This window comes from Salvelinus fontinalis, chromosome 2, assembly GCF_029448725.1.
Source record: "Salvelinus fontinalis isolate EN_2023a chromosome 2, ASM2944872v1, whole genome shotgun sequence".
NCBI classification, from domain to species: Eukaryota; Metazoa; Chordata; class Actinopteri; order Salmoniformes; family Salmonidae; genus Salvelinus; species Salvelinus fontinalis.
The window spans coordinates 60,890,730-60,916,426 of NC_074666.1; the positions used below are offsets into that span (position 1 = coordinate 60,890,730).

The 25,697-nt window shown below is 44.0% G+C and overlaps 3 protein-coding genes across 3 annotated transcripts in view; all 3 read right to left on the reverse strand.

Annotated features, from left to right (window-relative positions):
* The window catches only part of LOC129822591 (protein FAM171A2-like), a 59,061-nt gene extending 56,674 nt beyond the window's left edge, over positions 1-2,387 (reverse strand). Inside the window, exon 1 of the mRNA XM_055880943.1 lies at positions 2,141-2,387. Coding sequence (XP_055736918.1) covers positions 2,141-2,306 — 166 coding nt within the window. The 5' untranslated portion in view covers positions 2,307-2,387. The remainder of the gene's footprint in view (positions 1-2,140) is intronic.
* Positions 2,388-2,745: 358 nt separating this feature from the next.
* On the reverse strand, positions 2,746-18,612 carry itga2b (integrin, alpha 2b). Its single transcript, XM_055880958.1, has 31 exons — positions 18,204-18,612; positions 17,116-17,246; positions 16,848-16,945; positions 16,295-16,466; positions 15,881-15,930; positions 15,636-15,681; positions 14,965-15,084; positions 14,667-14,711; positions 14,274-14,317; positions 14,118-14,183; positions 13,890-13,942; positions 13,633-13,708; positions 13,347-13,482; positions 10,365-10,550; positions 9,308-9,353; positions 9,062-9,169; positions 8,499-8,554; positions 8,245-8,396; positions 7,783-7,893; positions 7,556-7,623; positions 7,229-7,376; positions 6,852-6,944; positions 6,350-6,429; positions 5,955-6,035; positions 5,283-5,388; positions 4,892-5,044; positions 4,580-4,678; positions 4,182-4,298; positions 3,865-3,966; positions 3,561-3,683; positions 2,746-3,302 (listed from the first exon to the last, which is right to left on the reverse strand). The coding sequence occupies exons 1-31, from the start codon at positions 18,533-18,535 to the stop codon at positions 3,180-3,182; spliced, it is 3,321 nt and encodes a 1,106-aa protein (XP_055736933.1). The 5' UTR covers positions 18,536-18,612; the 3' UTR covers positions 2,746-3,179.
* A 484-nt stretch (positions 18,613-19,096) lies between these two features.
* Positions 19,097-24,179, reverse strand: LOC129867179 (aquaporin-5-like). The gene is made up of 6 exons (XM_055940406.1): positions 24,014-24,179; positions 23,802-23,905; positions 20,815-21,450; positions 20,469-20,630; positions 20,184-20,264; positions 19,097-20,057 (listed from the first exon to the last, which is right to left on the reverse strand). Exons 1-6 carry the CDS (start codon positions 24,177-24,179, stop codon positions 19,890-19,892), a joined length of 1,317 nt encoding a protein of 438 aa, XP_055796381.1. The 3' UTR covers positions 19,097-19,889.
* Between the last annotated feature and the right edge of the window lie 1,518 nt (positions 24,180-25,697).

Consider the following 25,697-nt stretch of genomic DNA (forward strand, 5'->3'; position numbering starts at 1 on the left):
TATAATTAATTTTAACAGTATATCATTAATATGTACGCCTTGATTACTGACGCTGCAGAGAGTGTGCACTGAAAAACTACATCCCAAATGGCACCCTATTCCCTATGAAGTGCACTACTTTTAACCAGGGCATATCGGACATAGGGTGCCATTTTGGGACATATCCAAACATCTACCCATAACTAATTATGAATCTTCAGGAGGAGCTGAGCTGACCCAAGACGACAGTCAGGCACAATTTGACTTTGTCCACAGCATCACCCTCCACTGATCTCTGAAATAATTTCCTTTTACTTCCTAGACCAAGCATTTCATTGGTAATATGATACATTTTTTTAAATAGGCTGTGGTGATTCATCTCATTCTTGCTGAGCTACTGAGCTGTTAAAAGAAACTGCGATAAAAAAGAAAGACACTCAAGCTTTTTCCCACCGGCCTCAGTTCAATCCACAAACGCCTTAATTCTTTCAGCGACTCGACATAGCTTGGATGGGAAACTCTCAGACTGCTTCAAAGGGACCTCTACTTCTGAGGAGAGATTGAGGTCATGAGCTCTATGATAAAGTAATGAAAGAACACCGTCTGACAAATCAATATGGGGCGAAGGTGTGGCCGTGGTTGACGACAACACCTTCAAATGAATTAATCAACATTTCCTGTCTCTCCAGGTGGGATACTTTCTATCAACCCACGGTGTAATAACATGGTATAACGACAAGGTGCTAGAGACTGATGTGATTTCCCGTTTGAAAGTGTTTCAAGAAAGTTGAATCTATATAGCTATACTGCAAGGACCAACTATTAGACCAACCACAACCAGTTTGCTCAGTCTGTGAAACTAGTGGTATTCACATGGATAATCTATGGTTATTCATAGATAAGATTAGAGAAGCTAAAATATTAAATGGCACTGAATTTGACAATCTTGTCCAAAGCACTAAGCAATAAGCACATCTTCCAGAAATAGGCTTCTTTGGCGGGAAACAGCTTAGCCAATGAAATATAGATAGCGGACACGACTTCTTAAAAGCCTGCTTAGCTATAAAAAGAGGCATCTACAAGGAATTGTAACATATTGAAAGTATCTGAACTAAACCGTGCTTGGATCAGTTGAAGGATAGGGAACTGTATGGGAGAGGGGGGCTAAATCACTACCAAGCATTGACACTAGCATCCACTTCAAGCACCTTGGAAGTCCCCCTTTCTCCTGTTCAGTTACAATGACAGACAGTAGGCCTATATCAGTCTGTTTAATTGCAAACCATAGTCTACTGTCCCAGGACAGCGTATTTAATAATAATAATAATAATAATAATGGTATATAATGGTGAAATGATTCCTGCTGAGAAACTGATTTGAAACTGGATAAATGAAATGTGTCAAAAGTCCTGGGAACCCAAAACAAACATTGTTGAAATTATAATGTCCTTTGGCCATTCATGAGGTCTCTTGGGACGTAACAACAACAAGAACAATGTCAACAATGCAGATGACAGTAGCCAAAACAAGCTTGTCGACAATGCACAATATTTTGTGCTATACAAGCTGCAAGACTTGAAACTCTTATAGGCCTATTTTTCTCGCATGGAATGATTATATTGATTTAGATTTAAAAAAAAAAAAATTGTTATACTAACCATCGGTGTCTGACAATTGACCGTTTGCTAATTAAAAAAGATCTAGTTGGGATCTTCCAGAGTTACATAAAGTTAACGGGCAGGTATAGAAGTTTGAACTAAGCTGACGCCTCATCATAGCCTAATTGCTATTGCACATCTTCACGGAATAATGCAACTGCTATTGATCGGATATATAGTCTAGCGTTAAATTAGATTGATTTACAGATTGGACCCACAATGGCCCATCAGGGGAGGGTGCTGCAGTTCAGTGTCCTTTGTGTCCTATTCTGCAATGAAGTAACCACAAGACCAGAGCATGCGGCGACTACATAGTGTTCATTCGTGCGTAGACTGTTACAGCTGAATAAATGCGACGGTTACATAATAACTCATCCTCATCACTGAGAGGGGCACAAATAATAACAACACCCAATGCGTTAGCTATAGCAGCCTATCATATTCGCCACCACAGACTTTCCCCTCAAAACTCGAACCTTGACGAATCTCTACGAATAACTCACCAAGTGCTCCCTGGTCCGGAATGGATTTAGCAAGTCCTTCCCAAAGATTGCCGAGAAAAAGAAAGAGACAAAGAAGACGAGATATGTGCGGTGGTGGCATTCTCACTGTGACATCACCAATTCCACTTAGGTGGCCATTCATCCATATTGCTTTTGAGGTTGGCATTGACTGCTCCCTTTTCGCGCTGCCTCGGAAGCCTACTCCTTGCTCGGCTCGCGCTCCGGAGTGGCTTCACAATTCCATTGTCCTACGTGGGAGGGGACGCTTGCTCTGCTTAGTGGGTGGTCGTGATCGCCCCCTAGTGGTACCAAAGTAGAGTGTGTTCACAGATGGACTCCTATGAAGGTCTATGGGCCCTTATAAATCCATCTCAAACCCTATTAGGAGGACGGTGTAATTACAAATGTAAGAACACAGTGTTCCATTTCACTTAAAAGTAGGCTACCTATCTGTTTCCATGCACAATAGCCGCAATTAATTTGCAGTTGTTTTAAAATGCATATAACATGTCAATGTAACAAAAAAACAAACGTGTAAGTATTGCACTTTTCTTGCCATATCTGCGTTTTTTTTAAAATATTCTTTTTAATAATAAACACATGCTTGCCGGGTCTGAGTGTTATTGTCACTAGGGTCTCCCCTCTACAACAACAGGAAGCTGGCTCAGCCTTCAGCGAGTCAGGATGGTCTCCCCAACACAATGGTTGCTTAGAGGGCAGGCCGATGCCATCACACTAACAAGGATATCCCCTCTGTGAACATTGGAATGCCAGTTTGGCTTCAAAAGGACACAAAGTGTTTAATCACGATTATATGATTATTTTAATACAAAAAGCAACAGCTACAAGTTACCCATTAAAAAACATATTTAGGGTGCATCTTAAGAAAATGTGCAGTTATAGGGAGTAAAACAAGAAGCCCACAGGAACATTTACAAACCATGTGAAACAGTTTAACACTCAGAAAACGTGTGGGCGTCTGTGTCAAACCAAATAAATACATGAAACACCAGGGCTTCCAAGGTGATACAGCAGTTGTTTATGCTTGCTTGTCCTCTGTGTTTGGGGGCATCTCAGCGTATTCTGACTGTCCAGCCCCAGCTAGGTGTTCTGCATCGTCATCATCATCACACGGGGGACGGTTGCGATTAAAGAACCCCACCTGAAGCATAAAACATTTACATTTCCACATGTTGTTTCCTGATTCCGGTTTCATTCGTGTGTCAGAGGACATTCTCCTGTATGTCCCCTCTAAATTGTCTCCATTTAAAACAAGAGTTACGGGTTTAAGAAAACATATCATTAAAAAAGACAGAGTGATCGATACTTAGATGATCGCTGAGTAGCACCTTCTAAATGCTACCCAGTTATAGGGCCCAATCTTGCGCCACCTGCTGTTTTAACGATGTCAGTACATTACCTTCCAGAAGATCAGAGCTAGCAGAGCAAGGAGGAAGAGGCCAGAGACCACAGCCACAACGATCCACCACACCGGCACTTCCTTCTCTCCATCAGGAGCCCTCCACACCACACTGGTCTGGGTCTACACACACATGGTCAACTGGCTCCAATTAAATCTGTCCAATGACTACTGAAGAAATGGTTACTTTGTGAGATAAGGTTGTGTATGTGCCTCAAGTAAGTCATTTATGTCATTCGTAAATAAGTGTTGTCTACACACTAGTGGAAGTGGAAAGGAGAAACCTAAGTTATTTTTTTTTTACCTCAGCCTGTCCACTTGGCAGCACTTCAGGCTGGATCTTGGAGGGCATATCTATAACCTCATAGCGTGCTGTAGAGTGGAGAACATAATTCTCATAGGGCCTCTAGGGGAAACAGAATGAGGGTTCCGTAATCATTACGGAATAATGTCAAAGAAGTAAGATCTTACAAAGTGCTATCTCAAAATTATGCAGAGCTGTCTGGGAGCGCTTTTCCTTTACACCTATGAATGTAGATATAGTGAAAAATTGTGTGGAAAAGATGTCACTGTGATTCTCTCTTTCCCTATCTCTTCCTCCCTCTCCATCTTCCCTCTCACCTCCAGGAAGGTCTGTACCCAGAGTCGAGACATCACCTTCACCACAGCGCTCCAGCCTCTCTCCAGACCTGTGGCCTCACACACAAACCTCAGACAGGTATCTCCACTGGTGCAGTTCTGTAGAGAAATCGAGAGAGGAACACACCTGACTGAGTCAACCTGTTTCCCCCATTACACATCAATTCAATGTACCCATCCACATGAGATGTAATATTTTGTTGTACAGCCCCCTCTTGTGGCACATACAGAATATTGCAAGCTGTCCCTGAAATTGCAGCAAAAAAGGAACTAGCCTATCTTACAGTATCACGTAAAGACAAGACCGTTTGATTGTATTGCGGTCAGAAGTACACTGATGCATGTCATTATGTTAATCGCGTGAGGCGACACTTGTTTACCACGTGAACGGTCTCTTTGCGCTGAGGCTCCTGCTGTGCCACCTCATTCTGTTTGACCTTGTGCACTTTAGCAACAGTAGTATTCCGGGTCTTCACCAACTGCCAAAACAAAAGAGTGTACTCCAATTTCATATGACCAAAACATCATCAAAAGAACAATAGAAAATCTGGTTTTGCATCTATTTAAGGCAAATATAAAATAAAATAGTGATTTCCTTTTAAATTAAACATAATTAATGGTAAAAACAACATAGTTTTCCCGCTATAGAAATATTTGCACACTGCAGAGCCACATCATGCTACCTCTCTCACCTGATATGGGTCGATGTCAGGGGAGTCAGTGTGGCAAGTGAGGAAATCCTCAGAAGCGTTGGCGAACACATAGAGCAGGAAGTCTCCATGGTGATGGGTGGGGAACTCTACCTGCACCCTGGCGTTGACCGTGCTCGGACCCAGGTTTCTCAACTAAGTGTTTCAACAAAAAAAAAACATGTTTTCAGTTTCGCTCACTAAGTTGGATCTCATTGTCTATGCTTATATATGACATAACATATACAAAACATACTCTATAAGGGCCTTATGGACTCTTCAAATAGATGTTACACATTTGGACCTAAAACTGCAACAACCTCAGAGAGACAAATGTCTTAAATGCTTTGTTTCTTTTCTGAATGAACCACTGAGTGAACCATAAAAAGGTTACCTCATAGACGTGTTCCACTAGCGGGCCAACCTCTTCTAGGTCAGCAGGATGCTCCTTCTGTTCCCACTTGGCAATGGGCAGGACACACTCAGGTGGAGAGGAGCCCCTGTCCAAAAATCAACAGGCTACAAGGGTGGACCAAACGCTGAGGACAACACTGATAACACTAGCCTGGTCCTAGATAGGTTTGTGCTGTCTCGCCAACGATTATATGGTTGTTGTCATGCATGGCAGCGCGGACAGCAGATCCGGGATCCAATAGATTGCCTCATTTCTCACTGGTCTTAGTAGAATATAGGGATCAGACTGCTTCAGGATGCTTAATTTGCACCTCTTGGTCTTACAGTTAAATAGTCCTAGTGATAATTAGTAACTACGTGTCCTGGGAAAGCCAATAACTACAAGGACAAGAGGAAACCATGGTGTTACTGTACTGTATTACGCTCGCATTAGGACAACATCTTCCAATGGCAAACATCACTCATCCCTTTTGGATATGAGATATTCAGTCTGCTACTTGTCTGGATTGGCAGCTCTGAAGGCAGCTCTGAATTGTCGCACAGAAAGTGTGTCTCAGGAGTCAGGAGGAGTGCTCATTTCCATGGTAGCACAAAACAGCACAGTTTATGGCTCTGATGATAATTGGAGGACAATGAATGAAGGCCCACCCACCCTCGCATCTCCAGAGCTGCCTCAGCGCTGACATTAATCCTCAGATGGGCCACGTTACTGTCCGGGTTCTGGCTGTTCTTGCTAGAGATTACAAAGGAAGGAAACAGCTGAATGAATGTTGACCATTTCCCTTGTGTCATTAGAAAAACCATGAACCTTCAGCTGACACCTTGAATGTCTAAAATACAGACAACTGGATTAACAAGCATGCAAACCATGTGCATCTCAAAGACCCTAAATATGCCTTACATTGTGCTGATCACTCTACACTAAACATTGACTTTAGTGATCTTGAATTTCCCCCATTAAAATGTTGTATTAAAAACACAGAAACAAAGCCTTGGTAGCATCGAAGGCGTTAAAACCACAAGACGGGGTGAAAGTGTTGTTCTTGCCTTCTGATCTGTAATGTGAATGCCACGTGGCTCTCCACCTCCTCCAGGTTCCCCACGCTGAAGAACAGACCGGCCTGGAGCTACGACAGACAGAGCGAAGAACATACTGTACTGTATCATTCAGACTGACAGGACAACAGAGCTGTTGCAAACGCGCAGTCACATGTCATCCACATCCTTTGACAGGGAAGACCCAGAACGGCACTATTATTCTATGTGTAATTCCATGCCAACTCAGTGTGTCCGGCCAGAGATTGGAAGGTTGGGAGTTCAATCCCCGGCCAAGTTAAACTACAGACTGTAAAAATGGGACCCAATGAGTCTCTGCTTGGCACTCAGACAGCATTAAGGAGATTAAGGTGATAGATTAGTGTCCTGTCCATCAAGCTGCCTCATGCTATGGAAACAGGAGATATGCTCCTGCTCCAATGAGCCATTCTGACTCATGCAAGGCACGTGCAAGGGTATTTACATATACTATATTTAATTACATGGTGGTTACCTTCTGGCCCTGCTTCATAGGGTTCCCCAGCTCACAGACCACCACCACCGTCTGGTTCTCCTTCTTCTGAGCACAAATCAACCTGCTGAAGCCCTGGGAGAGATGGCACACTCAGACAGCCTATTCATTATATAGTGCACTATTTTTGACATGGGCCCATGAGGCTCTGGTCAAAAGTAGTGCACAATATAGGGAATAGGGTGCCATTTCAGACGCAGACAGTGTGTTTTACGTAGGGCCGGTAGGCTATGCTGACCACATAACCTGACCAGCAAAACTCTGGGCTCATAGTTTTTCCTGCAGGTCACGTGTGTGGGACAGTTGATGTCACTCTGTTAACAATTCCCTTTTATTATGAGCAGGAGAGTGACAGTCACCTCTCTGTCAGTCACCATACTCTGGTAGTGTGTGTTGGCAGGTGGGCGTATCTCCAGCTCGGTCTCGTAGGCCCCCTCTCCTCTGTTCTCCGCTGTGATGACCAGCAGGGCAGGGTGGTCATCCCCTATCAGAAGACGGACGGTAACTCTGAGGGTGGGTCAAAGGGTTGTATTAGTAGACAGGAATAACACGCTCTAACTAAACCCTATTTTCTCCGCACACTGATCCCACGATCCTACTTGGTCAAATTCTTGAAAATGTAGAATGACCAAGAAAACAGATGACACTACTGAGTGATGAGAAACTCAGGGGAGTTTGACACTCACGGTTCTGCAGTCAGCTTTAGGTCAGGGACACAGACGTTGTCCTCTCCGCAGTCCAGAATGATCCTGGTCTGCACAGCACACAGACACATACACACATCTTTATTCCCAAAGAAACAAACACCTACGCTACTTCATAGGTTTCGACTGTGTAATTACCACTTATAAATGTTATTCCTTTGCAAAATTAAAATGTTTTAATACATTTAGAATGTAATGTGTGATGTCACCTGTGCGACCACGGCTCTCTGGCCATGCAGCATGGCCTCCTGGGAGTTGGACAGGCTGTAGTTCAAGGAGATGAAGATGGGGCTGAGCTTGTCCTTGAACTCTGACTCATGCTGGAAGAGAGACAGGACGCATTACTGACATTGATGCAATTAACCCTCAATTAAATTGAAATTCAGTAAAGATCTACTGCAGTTTAGTGGTAAGACAATATCAATCTATTCCCCTTTCAGGTTTGTCTATTGCCACTGACACTGGCAGTGTTCACAAACTTTTTGTGAGGTTCCTAATAGTATTGTGATTGGAGCCTGTTGTAGTGTCACTTCAGTGAATGGCCACTTGGGGGCATCAGCCTGATAAGAACACTGCTGCACCATTATGGTTTTATTTCAGGTTTTGAGCACTGACCATTGTAATACATAATAAAGGCCTATAAATTGGCTAAACTGGCACAAGCAACCCACCCGTAGGTAAGCGGTTTGGTTCCTGCAGACCACTCCCACATCTCTCTGAATGGTTAGCTGAAAATACTCTTGGGGCAGATTGGTCTGCAGCAATAGGGTCCTCCTGGCCATTGTCTGTTTCATCTTGTCCAGCTGAAGCTCTGCATCTAGAACTACAAGAGTGGATGTAGTGTCTTGAACAAACAGACACCTCAAACTCAAGGAGAATATGTATGTTTCCACAGGAATATATGACTTCAGTATGCATCTCCTACCTATCTCCTCTGGAATGCTGTGGCCAGACACACTAATGCACATCATGACTGTGAAGCTGTAAGGAGAGAGACAGACCGCATCAGTCATGATGCCACTCTGAATTCACAATAGCAAATTCACACATCATCACGGGAAAGATCAGTCTAACACAACCGAGAACTGTCCAGACATGTCACACATCTTAATAAAATGTTTGGCACTTAGGATACTACAGCAATTCTACATAGTGCCAACACGTGCATGTTTGCCGTGCCCACCAACATTTGTCCATCATAAATGTTCTTCCCAGTTGGGTGCTGCAGCACCCCCTGAAAATCGTAATAAAAAGCAATTGTCACAAAAGTATTGCACTGGACCTTTAATAGTGCTGTATTAGCGGACCGATATAGCGTCTGTAGTGCAGGCAAAATGTTTTTTCAGCACCCCCCCACCCCTTGAAAAAACAAAAATATCAAATATACATCATAATTAACGCAGCACCCGCACCCCCAAACAACTTCCCGCGGCTATGGATAATGCCCCCACTAATGGTATGATACTCTGGTATGAGAAGAATCTTTACCAGGCCACAGGCTCGTTGGTGGTGGGGCGCTGACACTCCTTCACATCTGGGTTCAGGAAGTCAGGATAGAGGGTGAGTTGGGTCTTGGCCATCACCACGGCTTGAGCCCTTGTACCACCCCACACAAACAGAGAATAGACAGTGTGGGTACATTGTGAATGCAAATGTTAAACTTGCTCCAGATAACATTTCTCAAGTTCATTTAAAGTAACGAATAAACAGTTTGTTTGTCTCACACTACTGTACCTGTACACAGCAATCTTATTGACTCCCCATGCACCAACAATTAGATCTGTGAGGCAACAAAGATTGATAATAACAACTTGCAAGCTCTTATTTATCTAGTCTTGAAACATTAGAAATATAGAGTCATGATACAGCTTTGGAAAAAAATGACATGATTCTTTCTCATGAAAGGGTATCAAAAAATAGTCCATGGGATTGATTGCCCTTTTTGTAACAGCCAGGACCTCTGCTTTCATATCACAGTGACTCCTAAGAAACTTAAAGTGGGAAACAAAACTATTTTCATGGAAAAAGGTCCGCTGAAAAAAAAGAAATAGTTTTCACAGTGACCAGTTTGTCTCAAAGAGTTGAACTGTAACAGCCTCACTGGGGAGACAAGAGACAAAGAGCGCCATGAGTGTCTCTAAAAGCCAGAGGTGTTGCACATCAAAAAGCATTGCTGTGTTGAGAGTAGTTCACTAGTCTCCAAGGGACACTAAATGTATCTCCATTTAGTGCTCTCCCCCGACAAATGTTGGCCACTCTACTGGATGAGTGACCTTTCTGTTTCTCTCTCGTGTGTCCGAGAAACTTTGCCTTCGTCTCCAGGGGGACGGGAGACAAACAATATGTCAGAGGACGTTTTTACTGGGACTGAAAGGACTTTGTTAAGTAGTAGCAACATGTCCTTGGGTAGGAGTCAGCTACAATGAAAAAGACAACGGATATCTTTGCTGCTGCTGTTGTTGAACTGCGCCAGAGGCTGATTGTGGAGTCGTAAGGGAAGAGAGTGACCTCCACGTGATCTTACAGGTTGACATCTCCAAGTGGTCTTGGCAGGCTTGACACTTTGACTTGACAAGAGAGGTAGGGACATTGTTGGGAATTGTTGGCCGGGGTAAGGTTTGTTGTTCCATAACTTCTCAAAACTTGATGAGATTATTATTTCACGTTTTTGGGCTAGAATCAAACACTTCAAGTCAAAACACATGTATAACCCAATATAATCAAATCCACATATATTCTAAATCAAGGTAAACAAGCCTACAGTTTCCGAAGAGTTCGTTCTCAGACTAACCTGGGTAGCCATTTGAATCAATGTCAGTGGCCCCTCTCAGGGTGAAGCCAAACTGTGCTGGAGAACCTAGGGACCGGAAGGGACTCTCGATGACCTGGGTATACTGGGGAGACAGTCCATCGCTAGTCCCCATGTAGACGAAAACCCTCCCTTCAACGCCCGAGGATGGGGCTCCAACAGCAACATCTGAGAGAGACAGAAGCACTTTATAGTGATGAGTAATCCACGGACAGAGTGCATTGAAACACTGCTATGACAAAAGCATTCCCCACCATTAGAAAATGTTGCATTTCAAGAGGGAATCATGAAATCAAAGATTGTTTCCGAAAGGAGATTAAAGTGTTTTGCAGCAGATATTTTCACATTTAATATCATTCCTTGTTTAAGTTACCCAGAAAATCAGATACTACTGATGGAAGGATATTGACCTCATCCCGTCAGCAAAGGATGCCTGGTTATTCTTTAAAAATGCCTTCCTCACCATCTTAAATAACCATACCCCATTCAAGAAATTTAGAACCAGGAACAGATATAGCCCTTGGTTCTCTCCAGACTTGACTGCCCTTAACCAGCACAAAAATATCCTGTGGCATTCTGCATTAGCATCGAACAGCCCCCGTGATATGCACATTTTCAGGGAAGTTAGAAACCAATATACACAGGCAGTTAGAGAAGCCAAGGCTAGCTTTTTCATGCAGAAATTTGTTTCCTGCAACACAAACTCAAAAAGGTTCTGGGACACTGTAAAGTCCATGGAGAATAAGAGCACCTCCTCCCAGCTGCCCACTGCACTGAGGATAGGAAACTCTGTCACCACCAATAAATCCATTATAATTGAGAATTTCAATAAGCATTTTTCTACAGCTGGCCATGCTTTCCACCTGGCTACCCCTACCCCTACCCCGGTCAACAGCACTGCACGCCCCACAGCAACTCGCCCTCCCCATTTCTCCTTCTCCCAAATCCAGTCAGCTGATGTTCTGAAAGAGCTGCAAAATCTGGACCCCTACAAATCAGCCGGGCTAGAAAATCTGGACCCTTTCTTTCTAAAATTATCTGCTGAAATTGTTCCAAACCCTATTACTAGCCTGTTCAACCTCTCTTTCATGTCGTCTGAGATTCCCAAAGATTGGAAAGCAGCTGCGGTCATCCCCCTCTTCAAAGGGGGGGACACTCTTGACCCAAACTGCTACAGACCTATCTATCCTACCCTGCCTTTCTAAGGTCTTCGAAAGCCAAGTTAACAAACAGATTACCGACCATTTCGAATCCCACCGTACCTTCTCCACCATGCAATCTGGTTTCAGAGCTGGTGCACCTCAGCCACGCTCAAGGTCCTAAACGATATCTTAACCGCCATCGATAAGAAACAATACTGTGCAGCCGTATTCCTTGACCTGGCCAAGGCTTTCGACTCTGTCAATCACCACATCCTCATCAGCAGACTCAACAGCCTCGGTTTCTCAAATGATTGCCTCGCCTGATTCACCAACTACTTTTCCGATAGAGTGTCAAATTGGAGGGCCTGTTGTCTGGGCCTCTGGCAGTCTCTATGGGGGTGCCACAGGGTTCAATTCTTGGGGCAACTCTTTTCTCTGTATTCATCAATGATGTCGCTCTTGCTGCTGGTGAGTCTCTGATCCACCTCTACGCAGACAACACCATTCTGTATACTTCTGGCCCTTCTTTGGACACTGTGTTAACTACCCTCCAGACGAGCTTCAATGCCATACAACTCTCCTTCCGTAGCCTCCAACTGCTCTTAAATACAAGTAAAACTAAATGCATGCTCTTCAACCGATCGCTGCCTACACCTGCCCGCCCGCCCAGCATCACTACTCTGGACGGTTCTGACTTAGAATATGTGGACAACTACAAATACCTAGGTGTCTGGTTAGACTGTAAACTCTCCTTCCAGACTCACATCAAACATCTCCAATCCAAAGTTAAATCTAGAATTGGCTTCCTATTTAGCAACAAAGCCTCCTTCACTCATGCTGACAAACATACCCTCGTAAAACTGACCATCCTACCGATCCTCGACTTCGGTAATGTCATCTACAAAATAATCTCCAACACCCTACTCAACAAATTGGATGCAGTCTATCACCGTGCCATCCGTTATGTCACCAAAGCCCCATATACTACCCACTACTGCGACCTGTACGCTCTCGTTGGCTGGCCCTTGCTTCATACTCGTCGCCAAACCCACTGGTTCCAGGTCATCTACAAGACCCTGCTAGGTAAAGCCCCACCTTATCTCAGCTCGCTGGTCACCATAGCAGCACCCACCCGTAGCACGCACTCCAGCAGGTGTATTTCACTGGTCACCCCCAGGGCCAATTCCTCCTTTGGCGTCCTCTCCTTCCAGTTCTCTGCTGCCAATGACTGGAACGAACTACAAAAATCTCTGAAACTGGAAACACTTATCTCCCTCACCAGCTTTAGCACCAGCTGTCAGAGCAGCTCACAGATCACTGCACCTGTACATAGCCCATCTATAAATAGCCCAAACAATTACCTCATCCCCTACTGTATTTATTTATGTATTTATTTTGCTCACTTGGCACCCCAGATTTTCTACTTTTCACATTCACCTACTGCAAATCTACAATTCCAGTCTTTTTAATTGCTATGTTGCATTTCCTTCGCCACCGTGGCCTTTTTATTGCCTTTACCTCCCTTATCTCACCTCATTTGCTCATATTGTATATAGACTTGCTTTTGTACTGTATTATTGACTGTATGTTTGTTTAACTCCATGTGTAACTCTGTGTTGTTGTATGTGTCGAACTTCTTTGCTTTATCTTGGCCAGGTCGCAGTTGTAAATGAGAACTTGTTCTCAACTTGCCTACCTGGTTAATTAAACAAAGGTAAAATAAAATAAATAAATAGAAATTCTGCTGCCCCTGAGGCAGTTACTATATTAGAAGGGAAGATACGTATATTATAAGTCAAATGATTGTATATCAGAGCCTCACCGCTAAAACCGTCCTTGTCCAGGTCACCGAGGGGGGCGATGGTGCTGCCAAAGCGTCCGTACAAATGGGAACCTGTCAGCTTCTGGTCTGGCTTGGAGTGGAAGGTGGAGCGCTCTCTCTGCAGGTACACACTCACCTGAGAAAGGATTACACACATCCATTGTCTCGGAGCTGGGTATAGAAAAAGGTTCATAAAAGGTGAATGGAGACTGCACACTGTGCTCCCATGTGCTAGATATATTTGATAACATTTCGACCACCCAGGACTCATTAGGTTTTCACTCACCTGGCCCACCTCCTGCAACTGCTGGCCCGACATACGCTCCATGAAGAGGGGCGCCCCGATTAGGATGTCGTCTAGTCTGTAGTAGACAGAGGACAGAGCAAAGAATGGCTGGACATTTCTGGACAGCTCTCTTTCATGGTTCCTTGAGACAGCAAGCCAGCAAGCCAGTGGCTTAGACGTTATCAGGTGGTTAATTCATGTTTAATACTTCCACGATCAAGGACTAAAAAAAAGTAAGTATGAGAGTTCTGACATACCCATCATTGTTAATATCAGTCACTGCAACGCTGTGGCCAAAGTAAGAGGCCACCTGCAAGATGAAAGTTGCACGTGGTTTTGAGTGGACTACGTTGCTCATGACTCAGAAATCAACACAAAGGCATATCTGTATAGATATGTCACATAGTGATCACTTCTTCATCACTCTCCTGTAAACAAGTAAATCAAAATAAAATGTGATGGAAATGATGGAAATGTAGTCTCACCTGAGAGCCTAAGAACCTGTGTTTAACTCCCAAAAAGACAGGTGTATTTCCATTATAGATTTTGACCTGGATACAAAGCCACAACGTTAGCTTAGATCACTCTCTAATAAATGAATATGAAAAGTAAATGATCATAACGCCATCGGGAGCCCTTACTGAGCCTGCTGTGTTGCGATCATTAGGCACTCCAACCACATAATCTGAAACAGAAAATAAATGCTTGTACTGGATTTAAAACACAATAAACCAGACTTAATTCATGAATTATTGAGAAATGTTTCAACCTTTTGTATCTTACTGACAAAGGTTTGAAGGTTTTGTACAGCTGTCACCATCACTACCAGGCACATAAAGTGTAGGAAGTGTTATTCTCTAGTCTGGGCACCGCTCTATGGACCTATGTGCTAATATTCCATTCCTTGCCATTCTTTGTCATGCAAAACATGAACAAATGTTTGGCATGACAATGAGTCGGAATGATAGTACAAACTGGGACCAGGCTAGTAAATTATCTGGTTGTGTGGACACTTTTGACGGGAACTTTCTCACCTGGTATTGAGTCTCCAGTGAACTCGCCAGTGGCCACAGAATACCCTGTTGGCGAAACCTTTCGAGTTTATTGAACTAAGGAGAACGTCACTGAATATCATTGCACTGAATATTTTAGGCCAGTGGTTCTCAAACCTCTCTTCGGGGTAGCACACCTGATAATCATCAAGCACTTGATGAGGGGAATTTGGTTTGCTAGTTCAGGGTGGCAACACAATTGTGAACCATCTTGGCGTCTCTGAGAAGAGGCTTGAAAACCATTGCGTTAGACCACAAGTCTTGCGTGTAACCCTCTTACCATGGTAACGATCGTATCCACCAGTCTCAGGGGAATGGGTTTGTCCTGCCACATAAGGTTTGGCATTCTGGCTCTTGGCACTGTTGACGATGTCAGGCAGTCCTGCACTGATGATCTGACCTGCAACAGAAAGGTTAAACACCGCAACCATCATTTGGTGAAGACACTTTAGTAATGTTTGTACATATTTATTTCATAATATTTTCAGTAATATTAGTCAAATTAAGCAGACAGGTTACCTCCCACATTAACAATGTTCTGACATGTTGTTGCCCTAGGGCTGGCATTTGCGAGACTATATAATAATATGATAATTAATCATGCTCAGTCATCATCAACCTTCCCGGAGACGTCCTAACAATAGGGCTATTAATGTATACATGTATCCTAGGAGTGTTGAACAATGCAATACTGGAAGCCACCATAATTATGGAAGCCACCAGCCTAAGAACCATGTAATGGTGACATTTTATATTTCTTGTTCTTAGTATTTAGTCTTTGTCCACTCCATTTTTGTTTCCATGCTCCAGCAGCGGAAGCAACCAACCCCCATTTCCCAGCAGCCTCAGAAAGTGTAGCATCCAGCTCCAATGCCCCAGCAGTTTTACCTCAGGTGTAGCGTCCAATCTAGTTTAACCAGGCTAATAATGGCACCAGATGGCACATGTTACCTTGAAAGTAGTAGCCTCCAGGAGCACCGATAAGGAGCCTTCCCTCCTAGAATAGTACAGCGAGAAACAAATCAAATTGTTATAGATGGTATCATAACACTGTTGGTGTAATTACTACCTTACAGTATCATAAACTATGTGGATCTAACGGATCTATTCTGCTACTGAACATGACTGTGTAGTACATAACATTATATGAATCAAAAATGAAAAAGTGTGATGAGAAATGTTTGGAGCGCGGGCACCTTTGTTATGTCGGAGCTAAATCCCACTTCACAGTATCGTCTGTCGTTAGCTGGGAGTCAAGATCAGGATCAAAGATGAAAACATGCAGAGTAGAAAGAAAGACCAGCAGGCAAACTTTTGAACATGAAGTCAACTGGTATTTTAAGAAGGAATAACCTAGTAGTTTTGTGGCATAGCAGTGACAATGATACTCAATTACCAAAAGAGTTCTGACAAGATGCTTGTTTGGCTGTGTTTACACAGGCAGCCCAATTCTGTTCTTTTGCCCAATCTGATTGGTCAAAATAACAATTAGTGGCAAAATATCAAAATTGGGCTGCCTGTGTAAATGCAGGCTTTACGTTTTGAGCGGACAACAGAGGAACCTGTTACTGTACTGTACAGGCACTATTGGCATGACTAATATCTCTTACTGTACTTCAATTCTTTGTAAACTTTCTCAGTCATGACATCTCTGCAGGGGGAGAAGTTGACCGTTTCCCCCGTCAGTATATTCAACACTAGGCAAGTCCCCACTGGAGTGTTCTGAGCCTCGTCACGTTCCCCCACGTCTATTACGTTCCAGTGGAACAGGGGGGCACAGGCCTGGCGCAGGGGGACGGAGTGAGAGAGAGAAGGGAGGAGAGAAAGAGAAAGAGGGGGAGAAGGAATGTGATATAGAGATAAAGATAAGGATATAAAACAAAGTATTGTAGAGAATGACCGCGAGAGAAAAAAAAGTGAATTAAGAAGGAGCAGAGGCGTACAGACATTGGTAGAAAGAGAGAGGGGATCGGTGGTTGGGAGAGGAAAGAAAATACATTGAGGGAGGGAGAGGGGTTCTGTAAAATATTTAGAGGATCGATATCTGACGCATTCTATACTGCACAGCAGCCTTCAGACGCACAGCAAAATGAGTGGCTGGTTTATGAGAATTCAAAGGGTGAGAGAGTGCGAAGAGTATTGTGAAACAACGGCTGGACTCACCACAATGTAGTTTCCGGAGGATCGCACAGTAGCACCAAACCACTGGTGGGACTTTGAAGAGCTAATCACTAAGTTCTGGTGAGGATAAACCTCATCACCTGTAGATACATCAGACAGCTCAGTTTGTCAACCTTTTTTTGTAATTGAGCCCAGAATAAATAAATATCTACTTTACTTACTTACTGATCTGCAGTATGATAATATGTTCACAGCTTTAGAAAAACACGAGAAATGCATGAATAGGACTTTTTGATAAGTAAAGGTTTACCTTTTGTGTCAAAGGTCATGGTAGTACAGGCCCCTCCTGTCTGTGCCCAGGGACAGAGATACACAGCCCCCGCCTCAGTGACTCCTGGCTGACTGGTGTTGGCTCTGGGGGCCCCAACCACAACACTGATGCTGTGGGACAGAAAATACTAGGGTTCAAATATTCTCTTTGGGATTCCAGACAAGCATCTGATGAAAAGCCATTCAAACTCCACATACCTTGCCCAATTTAATATAAGAGTAATACCAGCATATACAGTATATCACCCAAAGTATGTGGACACCTGCTCGTCAAACATCTCATTCCAAAACCATGGCCATTATGCCGGAGTTGTTCTCCCCTTTGCTGCTGTAACAACTCTTCTGGGAAGGCTGGAGCATTTCTGCTTGGACTTGCTTCCATTCATCCACAAGAACATTAGTGAGGTTGGGCACTGATGTTGGGTGATTAAGCCTGACTTGCAGTCTGCGTTCCAATTCATCAGCAAGGTGTTCGATGGGGTTGAGGTCAGGGCTCTGTGCAGGAGAGTTAAGTTCTTCAACACCGATTTCGACAAGCCATTTCTGTACGGACCTCGCTTTGTCAATTTTTGTTGTTGTTGACATTTTTACATTAAATGCATTGCAAACAATTTTGGCGAGGTGCGCGCTTCAGCACTTGACGGTCCCGTTCTGTGAGCTCCTGAGGTCTAGCACTACGCGGCTGGGCCGTTGTTGCTCCTAGACATTTCCACTTCACAATAACAGCACTTACAGTTGACCAGGGCAGCTCTTGTAGGACGGAAGTTTGACAAACTGACTTGTTGGAAAGGTGGCATCCTATGACAGTGCCATGTTGAAAGTCACTGAGCTCTTCAGTAAGGCCATTTTACTGCAAATGTTTGTCTATGGAGATTGCATGGCGGTGTCCTCAATTTTATACACCTGTCAGCAACGAGTGTGGCTGAAATAGCCAAATCCACTAATTTGAAGGGGTGTCCTCATACTTTTAACTATACAGTGTAGTTTAACAGATACCATAAAAACGATGCAATGCCTATTGATTGAAGCAAAGCCAAAACTTACCAAATAGTATATTGCAATACTCACGTTTTGTTGCTAAACTGATAGAAATCTGCAGAGAAGCCAAAGAAGCTTCCCTCAGGGCCAGAGAACTCCGTGAAGTTAACCAGGTTTAGATTTAAGGTGTCAGAGTAATGTGGGAGAGCAAATAGCAGGAGACCCATCATTTGTATTGATCTATGAATCCGGTGTTCCTCCATCTTTTTCAGCTGTAGCTCTTCTATGTCTCCGTCAACTCCCTCACTGCAAGTGAAACTGTAATCCAAATTTCTTCTTCCCCTATGTGAGTAATTCTTATCATCTTCAGCTGCTTTTCGCAAGGCAGGGAACTTACACAGTAACGTCGAGAGGGCTGTCATAGATAGCGCAGAGTTGTTGATGTGAGTTGAAGGATTTTTTTCTTGCTAAGCAAAATGTATTTGCGGCTCTCATTGCGTTGTGTTGAGTGGAGTGTAACTAACTGCTTCCTGTAGATAGGACTTTGCAGAGAACATTTTGTGACATGAAGTGAAGAGATGTCAGTCTGTCAGAACAGAACTGCAGCTCTCAGACACATTGGCACTTATATTTCTAGTGTTATATTAACTTGTAAACAACGTCTCTCATAGTACATCAATGAAAAAATAAGTACACGATTCAAGAGTGTGCATAACCAAGGTATAAAACTCTCGTGATGTGAATCCAGATACAAATTTTTCTATTTTTTGTCTCTCAGTTGGGCGAGAGAAAGAGAGAGAGAGAGAGAGAGAGAAAGAGAGAGAGAGACACAGACAGACACAGATACAGATACAGACACACAGAAACACGCACAGGGCAGGGTTGCTGGGGTTTGAGAGATTATGGAGACACTGGTCAATTACACCCAAGCCCTTCCTTCCCAGGGCATGACATCTCATGGAAACAGATGGAAAATGTAAGTGGACCTGGCACAAAATGACCCCTGTAGCTTCACACTCACTTCCCCTGTACACACGGTAGGACGACTCAGTTCGCTTTTCAGCTTTAATAAACTCTCGCACAGAGGATATGAAAAACATGACGTGCCATTTCAATATAGTGAACAACAAATGTAGAATTAATGATGTAATAAAGAACATTTTACTGAGTCATACAGCTGTCATTTAAATATGTATAACAAGACAAACCCCGTGATAGTGGTATATAAAAACACGTATTATAGTGATCTGTCCCATAATGTGAATGATTATACAGCTGGTACCCGTACTTTAACTGACCTGAATGAAATCACCTTGGACACTCATTGACATATCCAGGCTTTGGTCTGGATGTACATTATCTGCTTCTATAGATGGTTCAACACCTCAGAGAGGTACAAAGATGCACAAAAGGAAGTCAAACTGACAAACAACATGATTGTGAAGAACCTGAGATGGTGGATTAGTGTTTTGTTCAGTTCTGAAATATCAGATTACTGGCCAGAAAGGAAGCTATCCAGTACACTCAGGAAAAGAGAGGAGAAAGCAGTCTCCCAGAGAATACAGCAGAGTATATTATCATAGCTACATTGTAGATGTGCATGAATACTGTAGATGTGTACAAATGTCGAGTTTCTTCACTCAGTGGTACTCAACGATGGACCCAGCTAGCATGACCACTTGTGTACACCAGTGGCAAATGGTCAGATATCAGAGAATGGTGCGTGGCCAGCTTTTGGTCAACGGTCAGAGAATGGTAAGATAACTGCCTCCATCTCTACTCCACTGTGTGTTCCAAGGTGGTGGGCTGTTTGAGTGGATCCTTGGGAAACAGTTCCTTAAACTCAGCCAACCAGTCGCCAGGGCTACCCCATCGTGGGTAGAGCACCAAGTCATGTAGCAGGCCAGCTAGTAGCGCCCCCGCACACGGCCCCACCCAATACACCTGCAGAGGAGAGAGACACTTTTTCGTAAGTAGATTTGTATGCGTGAACTGCGGTGTGATGTTCGTAAATAGTGTCAATATACTTTTGTCATTTCATGGAGTCAACTTGTGTTTGGCCAGGCTCACCCAATGGTTTTGAAATTTTAAAGTGACCACAGCTGGACCAAAAGACCTAGCAGGATTCATCCCACAGCCAGTGTACCCAATCTGGTCAAAGGTTGAAGGTAAAGAGAGAGAGGGGGAGAAAAAGAGAGAGAGGGGGTGGCATGAAATCAAAAGATAAGTCATAGGAAAAATGTAAAGATCGACAAAATGTTTTAATAGACAAAATCCATCAAATTACCCATAGAAACTCTATTATGGTCAGACAGAATTTAAACTAGCACAAATAGGATCTGGCATCTTCCTTACCGCCACTAGATTTCCCAAAATGACAGACAAGCCGACCACTACAGGACCCAGGAGGTGGAAGGCTGATTTGGCTCGAGACGTGGCGAGGACACAGACTACCAGCTGAAAGGTGATGGCTGTCTCCACTGTGAGGGCTTGGCATGGGTGGACACCCAAGGCTACCTGGAAAAAGAAACATTTTACAGATATCAGACCTGGATTCATTGAGTTAAAATAATCAATTAAGCCCATACAAAAATACAAAGCATTTCTAATAATGACTTTCGGAAGCGACAATACTACAGAAAAGAAATACTTCACTACAACATAGAATCAAATAAAAAATGAATTAGACGTGATTCGTGACCTCGTTCATCCCCAGATGCCCTCTGAGCGGGACAGGCACCATTCCCATGAGAAGCGCACAAGCACAGAGTGCACCGAGGAGCTGTGCCCCCACGTAGAGGACAGCTCTCCAGGGGCTCACCCTCAGTCCTGCAGCCAGAGCCAGGGTCACAGCCGGGTTCAGGTGGACCCCTCCTCCAGAGGTAGCAGGACCCAGGCACACAGACACCACAGCCACGGAGGCCCCGAATGCCAGGGCCACATGCAGGGGGTCAGGGTGGCACTCGGAGAAGGGCTGGGAGTCCGAGAGAAAGGATGGGTCGGACTCTGAGGACAAGGCATGGAGATGATGATCACTGGTGGGACTGGAGAGGCTCCCATCCCAGGCTGGAAGCTGGGGCCATAGCACCACCGAGGCCAGACTGGTGAAGAGGAAGATGGCAGTGCCCACAAATTCACACAGGAGGTCCCGGAGGAAGGAAAGTGTCCAAATGTTCTTCAGGACCAACGCCAGACTGGAAAGGACTTGCATGATGGATGAATGAATCTCTGTCTCTCTGTTGTCCTGTTTCTCTGTTTGTTTGTCGCTCTGCCATGAAACACATCCAGGAGTCAGCAGCAGCAGAACCAAACAACCACAAGGGACTGCAATGGGAACCTATATAGAGGGGGCATCTACCGCTGTGTGACGCATATATCAGCAAGGTGGCCTCTTTCTTTCCCCGCTGGGATTATTTACCTGTCCCCTCAGTATACTGCTTGTATTGTGATGTGTTCTGAAGGTGGGTAAGGCTGGAGGGGAGGTGAGGTGAGGAGGCTTAGCTAAGCCAATGCATGTTTTGGCTTTCTGCTTTCCTGTACTCTCAGATGGCTGCCGGTAAATGTCGAGTGGTGTCCTTTTTCCGGGGGGGGGGGGGGCACAGATTTACCCATAGGTAATGAGCGGCCACTAGTGAGGGGCCGCTAGCGTCTGGTCTCTCTTTGCAGCTGGGGGGTCTCCCCTCATCCTTCTTCTAACTCTCTCACATACACCCTTGCCTCTGTTTCTCAAAGAAAAGTGCTTCACCAGAGAGGATTATATTGTTACCTGAAGCTTCCTTTCTTTCAGGTGGAAGAGGAGTGTGGCTGAGGATTGAGCTGAACAAGCCAAAGCCAACTAACTGATTTGCAATTAGTGGTGCCCTGGGATTAATCCAAAAGCCGTACTTTCCTGACCTGGGATCAACCAGCGTTTAGGATCAATTTATATAATTTAAAATAAACTGATCAAGATACTGTCCAACCAAAAAGAAGCCAAATACAGCATTTTAAGCCAGCGTAGCAGGTAAAGGATGCCAAGAGAGGCATTTTTAATCCCCTCTAAAGGGAGCTCTCTCATCACAGAGAGTGGCCAGGGAAGCTTTAGTGTAACAGGGTGACTAAGAGAGGGTGGGGGAACTAACCACGACCACAGTAAAGCATGTGAAGGTCAGTTAGGAACAATGACAGTACAGTTATACTGAGATTCCCCTGTAGAGATAGCTTTCTACCAAGGTCATGGAATCTGATACAGTACCTGAGGCTGGTTGAGTCAGGACAGGGATAACTGTGTAAAATATGATATGGAGAGATGGGGTTTCAACAACATGTGGAGATGGGGATGAATGTAGATGACAGGGAATGTCATAGTAGGACATTATACATAAAACGGAAAAAAGGGAGACTACAGTATGAGCCTTTAGACTATACAAAGTATCAATTGGGGTGTGTGTGTGTGTGTGTGTGTGTGTGTGTGTGTGTGTGTGTGTGTGTGTGTGTGTGTGTGTGTGTGTGTGTGTGTGTGTGTGTGTGTGTGTGTGTGTGTGTGTGTGTGTGTGTGTGTGTGTTAACAAGGGGAGAGTATTGAGGCCTGCATTTGTGAAATGTTTGTCATGTATTAACACGAGGTGGGTATCTTCAAAAAGTAGACTACAGTATTTTTTTCTTCTTATAACTAGAACACAAGTTAAGAATGGTTAGCTGCAGATGCTTTGCAATGAAATACAGTACATCGATTCATTCAGTTAGTGTAGAGTCTGCTGTCCTTATTATTAATCATTATTATTAATCATCCATCCATTGTCATGTCCTCCATCATCTCTACTGATTCCTGCCTCCTTGTCTCCTCATTCTCTTGCTTTCCTGTCTTCCTTACGGACAAAGAATTCCTTTATGCACCCCCTCCCCTGATTAAAACAGCTTTGAGTGGCCCTCAGTACTTACCACTAATGGATAGAGGGGTATAGGGCATTTGGACTGTGACAGTCACGTGCGCCATGGCACAGGGAATTGGCGGCAACAGAATCTAAGGTGTTGTGCACTTGTTCCTTTAACTTTTCCCTCTTCCCTTGCTTTTCTGCAAAGGTCAAGCAACTTGTTTTTCTTCTATGGGACTGATGCTCTCAGATGGCCACGTGTGCCTATTCTGTTTCCCATGCCTGGCCCATTCCACATGTATCCGATGATGACCCACTGATTTGTGAGTCCCTCTCCTCTCCACTCTCCAGAAACGTTAGGAGGACTCTGTCTCAGTTTGTAGCTGACAGAGATTAAATTATGAGATTGGGTTCTGAACGTTCAATGGCCCGCCAATACTCCCCGTGCAGTGGTCACACAAACACATTCGACTCCAGACTCACTTTTGACATTTGCATGGCCATGGGACACACTGGAATATATACGCGCCGTGCCATCACTTTTCAGAACGGGAACGATTGGAGCTGCACAGCGGGAGAACTGAATGGGAGTAATGATGTTTTTTTCCTGCAGCCGCTCCAACTCATCCTCAACTTTCTTTTGCCTGGTGTACGGCACTGTCCTGGGCTTGAAAAAAGCAAGGCTCGGCCTGAGGATCCACGAACAGCTTATCTGCAGTACTCTGCAGTGTGCCCAGTTCATCTTTGAAAATGTCACTCGTGTGTGTTTTATCTCACCCCAGTTCAGTTGTATTTTGGTGAGCCAGACTAGTAAACTAGGCCCATTACCTTTTACCACCAGGAGCCGTGCTCTCGCTTCCTGGCTGTTGTATGCAATGTCCACCTCCAGAGCCCCCAGCAATGGTATGGTCTCCCCGGTGTATGTACGCAGTCTGATTCCTGCCGGTGTGAGGGCAGAAGCCTGTTTTGAGCCCCACATTTGTTTGTAAGGTCTCCTCACTGATAGCAGAGGTAGAGGCCCCCGTGTCAACCTCCATCCTCATCTACCTCCGCAGATAGGCTCTGCACGCGGGTCACTCACATTAAAGATGTTGTAGGAGCAATGCTCTTCCTCCCCTGCGTTCTCTAGGTTGTGCGCTGCTGACTGTTGCTTCGTCGCTGTGAACATGATGTGCCCAGTCTGCCCACCATCTGGCTTGCTCCTCGGACCCATGCATTGTGTTGCTAAATATCCCTTTCTGTTGCAATTGTGACAGACAGTATCCTTGAGCTTACAGTTGTTTGCTCAATGTGTTCCCCCACATCTGAAACGTTCCACTGTTTTTCCCCTTTTTCCTGCCGCCTCTTTTGTCACCTGATGCACTGAACAACTTACACTGTTGGTCTTTTGAATATTTTACTAGCGGCCATCTTCCATCCGTTGAGATAGTTCCAATGCTCTCTTGAAAGTCAGTGTGGCTTCCCGCAGCAAATGGGGCTGTGTGCTGTCCTCATTAATGCCACAGACTAATCAGTCACAGAGCATGTTCTCTAACATAGCCCCAAACTCACAATGTTCAGAAAGCTCACATAATTCAGCAACAAAGTTAGCAACAGACTGACCTGATTCCCGAAAATGGAAGTTAAATTTGAACCTTTGGACAATCACTGAAGTCTTTGATTTGTGGTGAGTCTGAACGAGAGCAACTAGTTCCACAAAAGAAATTTCTTATTGTGACTTGTTAAGCACATTTTTACTCCTGGACTTATTTAGACTTGCCATAACAAAGGGGTTGAATACTTATTGACTCAAGACATTTCAGCTTTGAAATGTTTGATTCATTTGTAAACATTTAGAAAAATATAATTCCACTTTGACATTATGGGTTATTGTGTGTAAGTCAGTGACAAAAATCAAAATTTCATACATTTGAATTCAGGCTGTAACATAACAAAAATGTGGAAAAAGTCAAGGGGTGTGAATACTTTCGGAAGGAACTGTAAACATCAAATAGGCTTCTATTTATTCCTGACCAGCAGATGTCACTAGTGTATGGATGCCCATTCCCACCACCCATTATTTAAAATATAAACCTCAATACTATCTCAGCATTTCGAGGTGTGAGGTTATTTTCAATGGGCCTAGAGTTTTTCCTGATCTTGTAGGCTAACCTAACCAGATACAACTGCGGACCCTTGTAATAAATCAGCTGTGAAATTGTTTTATACGGGCTATGATGGGCCCAGATTTTTTTCTAATCATGTCGTATGGTGTTTAACCCTTACAAAGCCGGACCCAGTTTTCCTTGCATGAAAATAACCCCGTACCTCAATAACCTCAATAACCTTAACCTCGTACCTCAATAACCCCAATTACCTCGTACCTTAATAACCTTGTACCTCAATAAGCCCAATAACCTCGTACCTCAATAACCCCAATTACCTCGTACCTTAATAACCTTGTACCTCAATAAGCCCAATAACCTTGTACCTCAATAACCTCTATAACCTTGTACCTCAATAACCTCTATAACCTCGTACCTCAATAACCTCTATAACCTTGTACCTCAATAACCTCTATTATCCCGTACCTCAAAGGAGACCCCAAATAACATATTTCTGTTATTTTTGGATAATTCAACACTCAGCAATAGTTATAAATTCAGTTGAGCTGACATCCATGTATCTTTGGCTTTAGTCATCAATCTAGCAAGAGGGCAATATTGTATTAATCCTAACTCAGTTGCTAGAG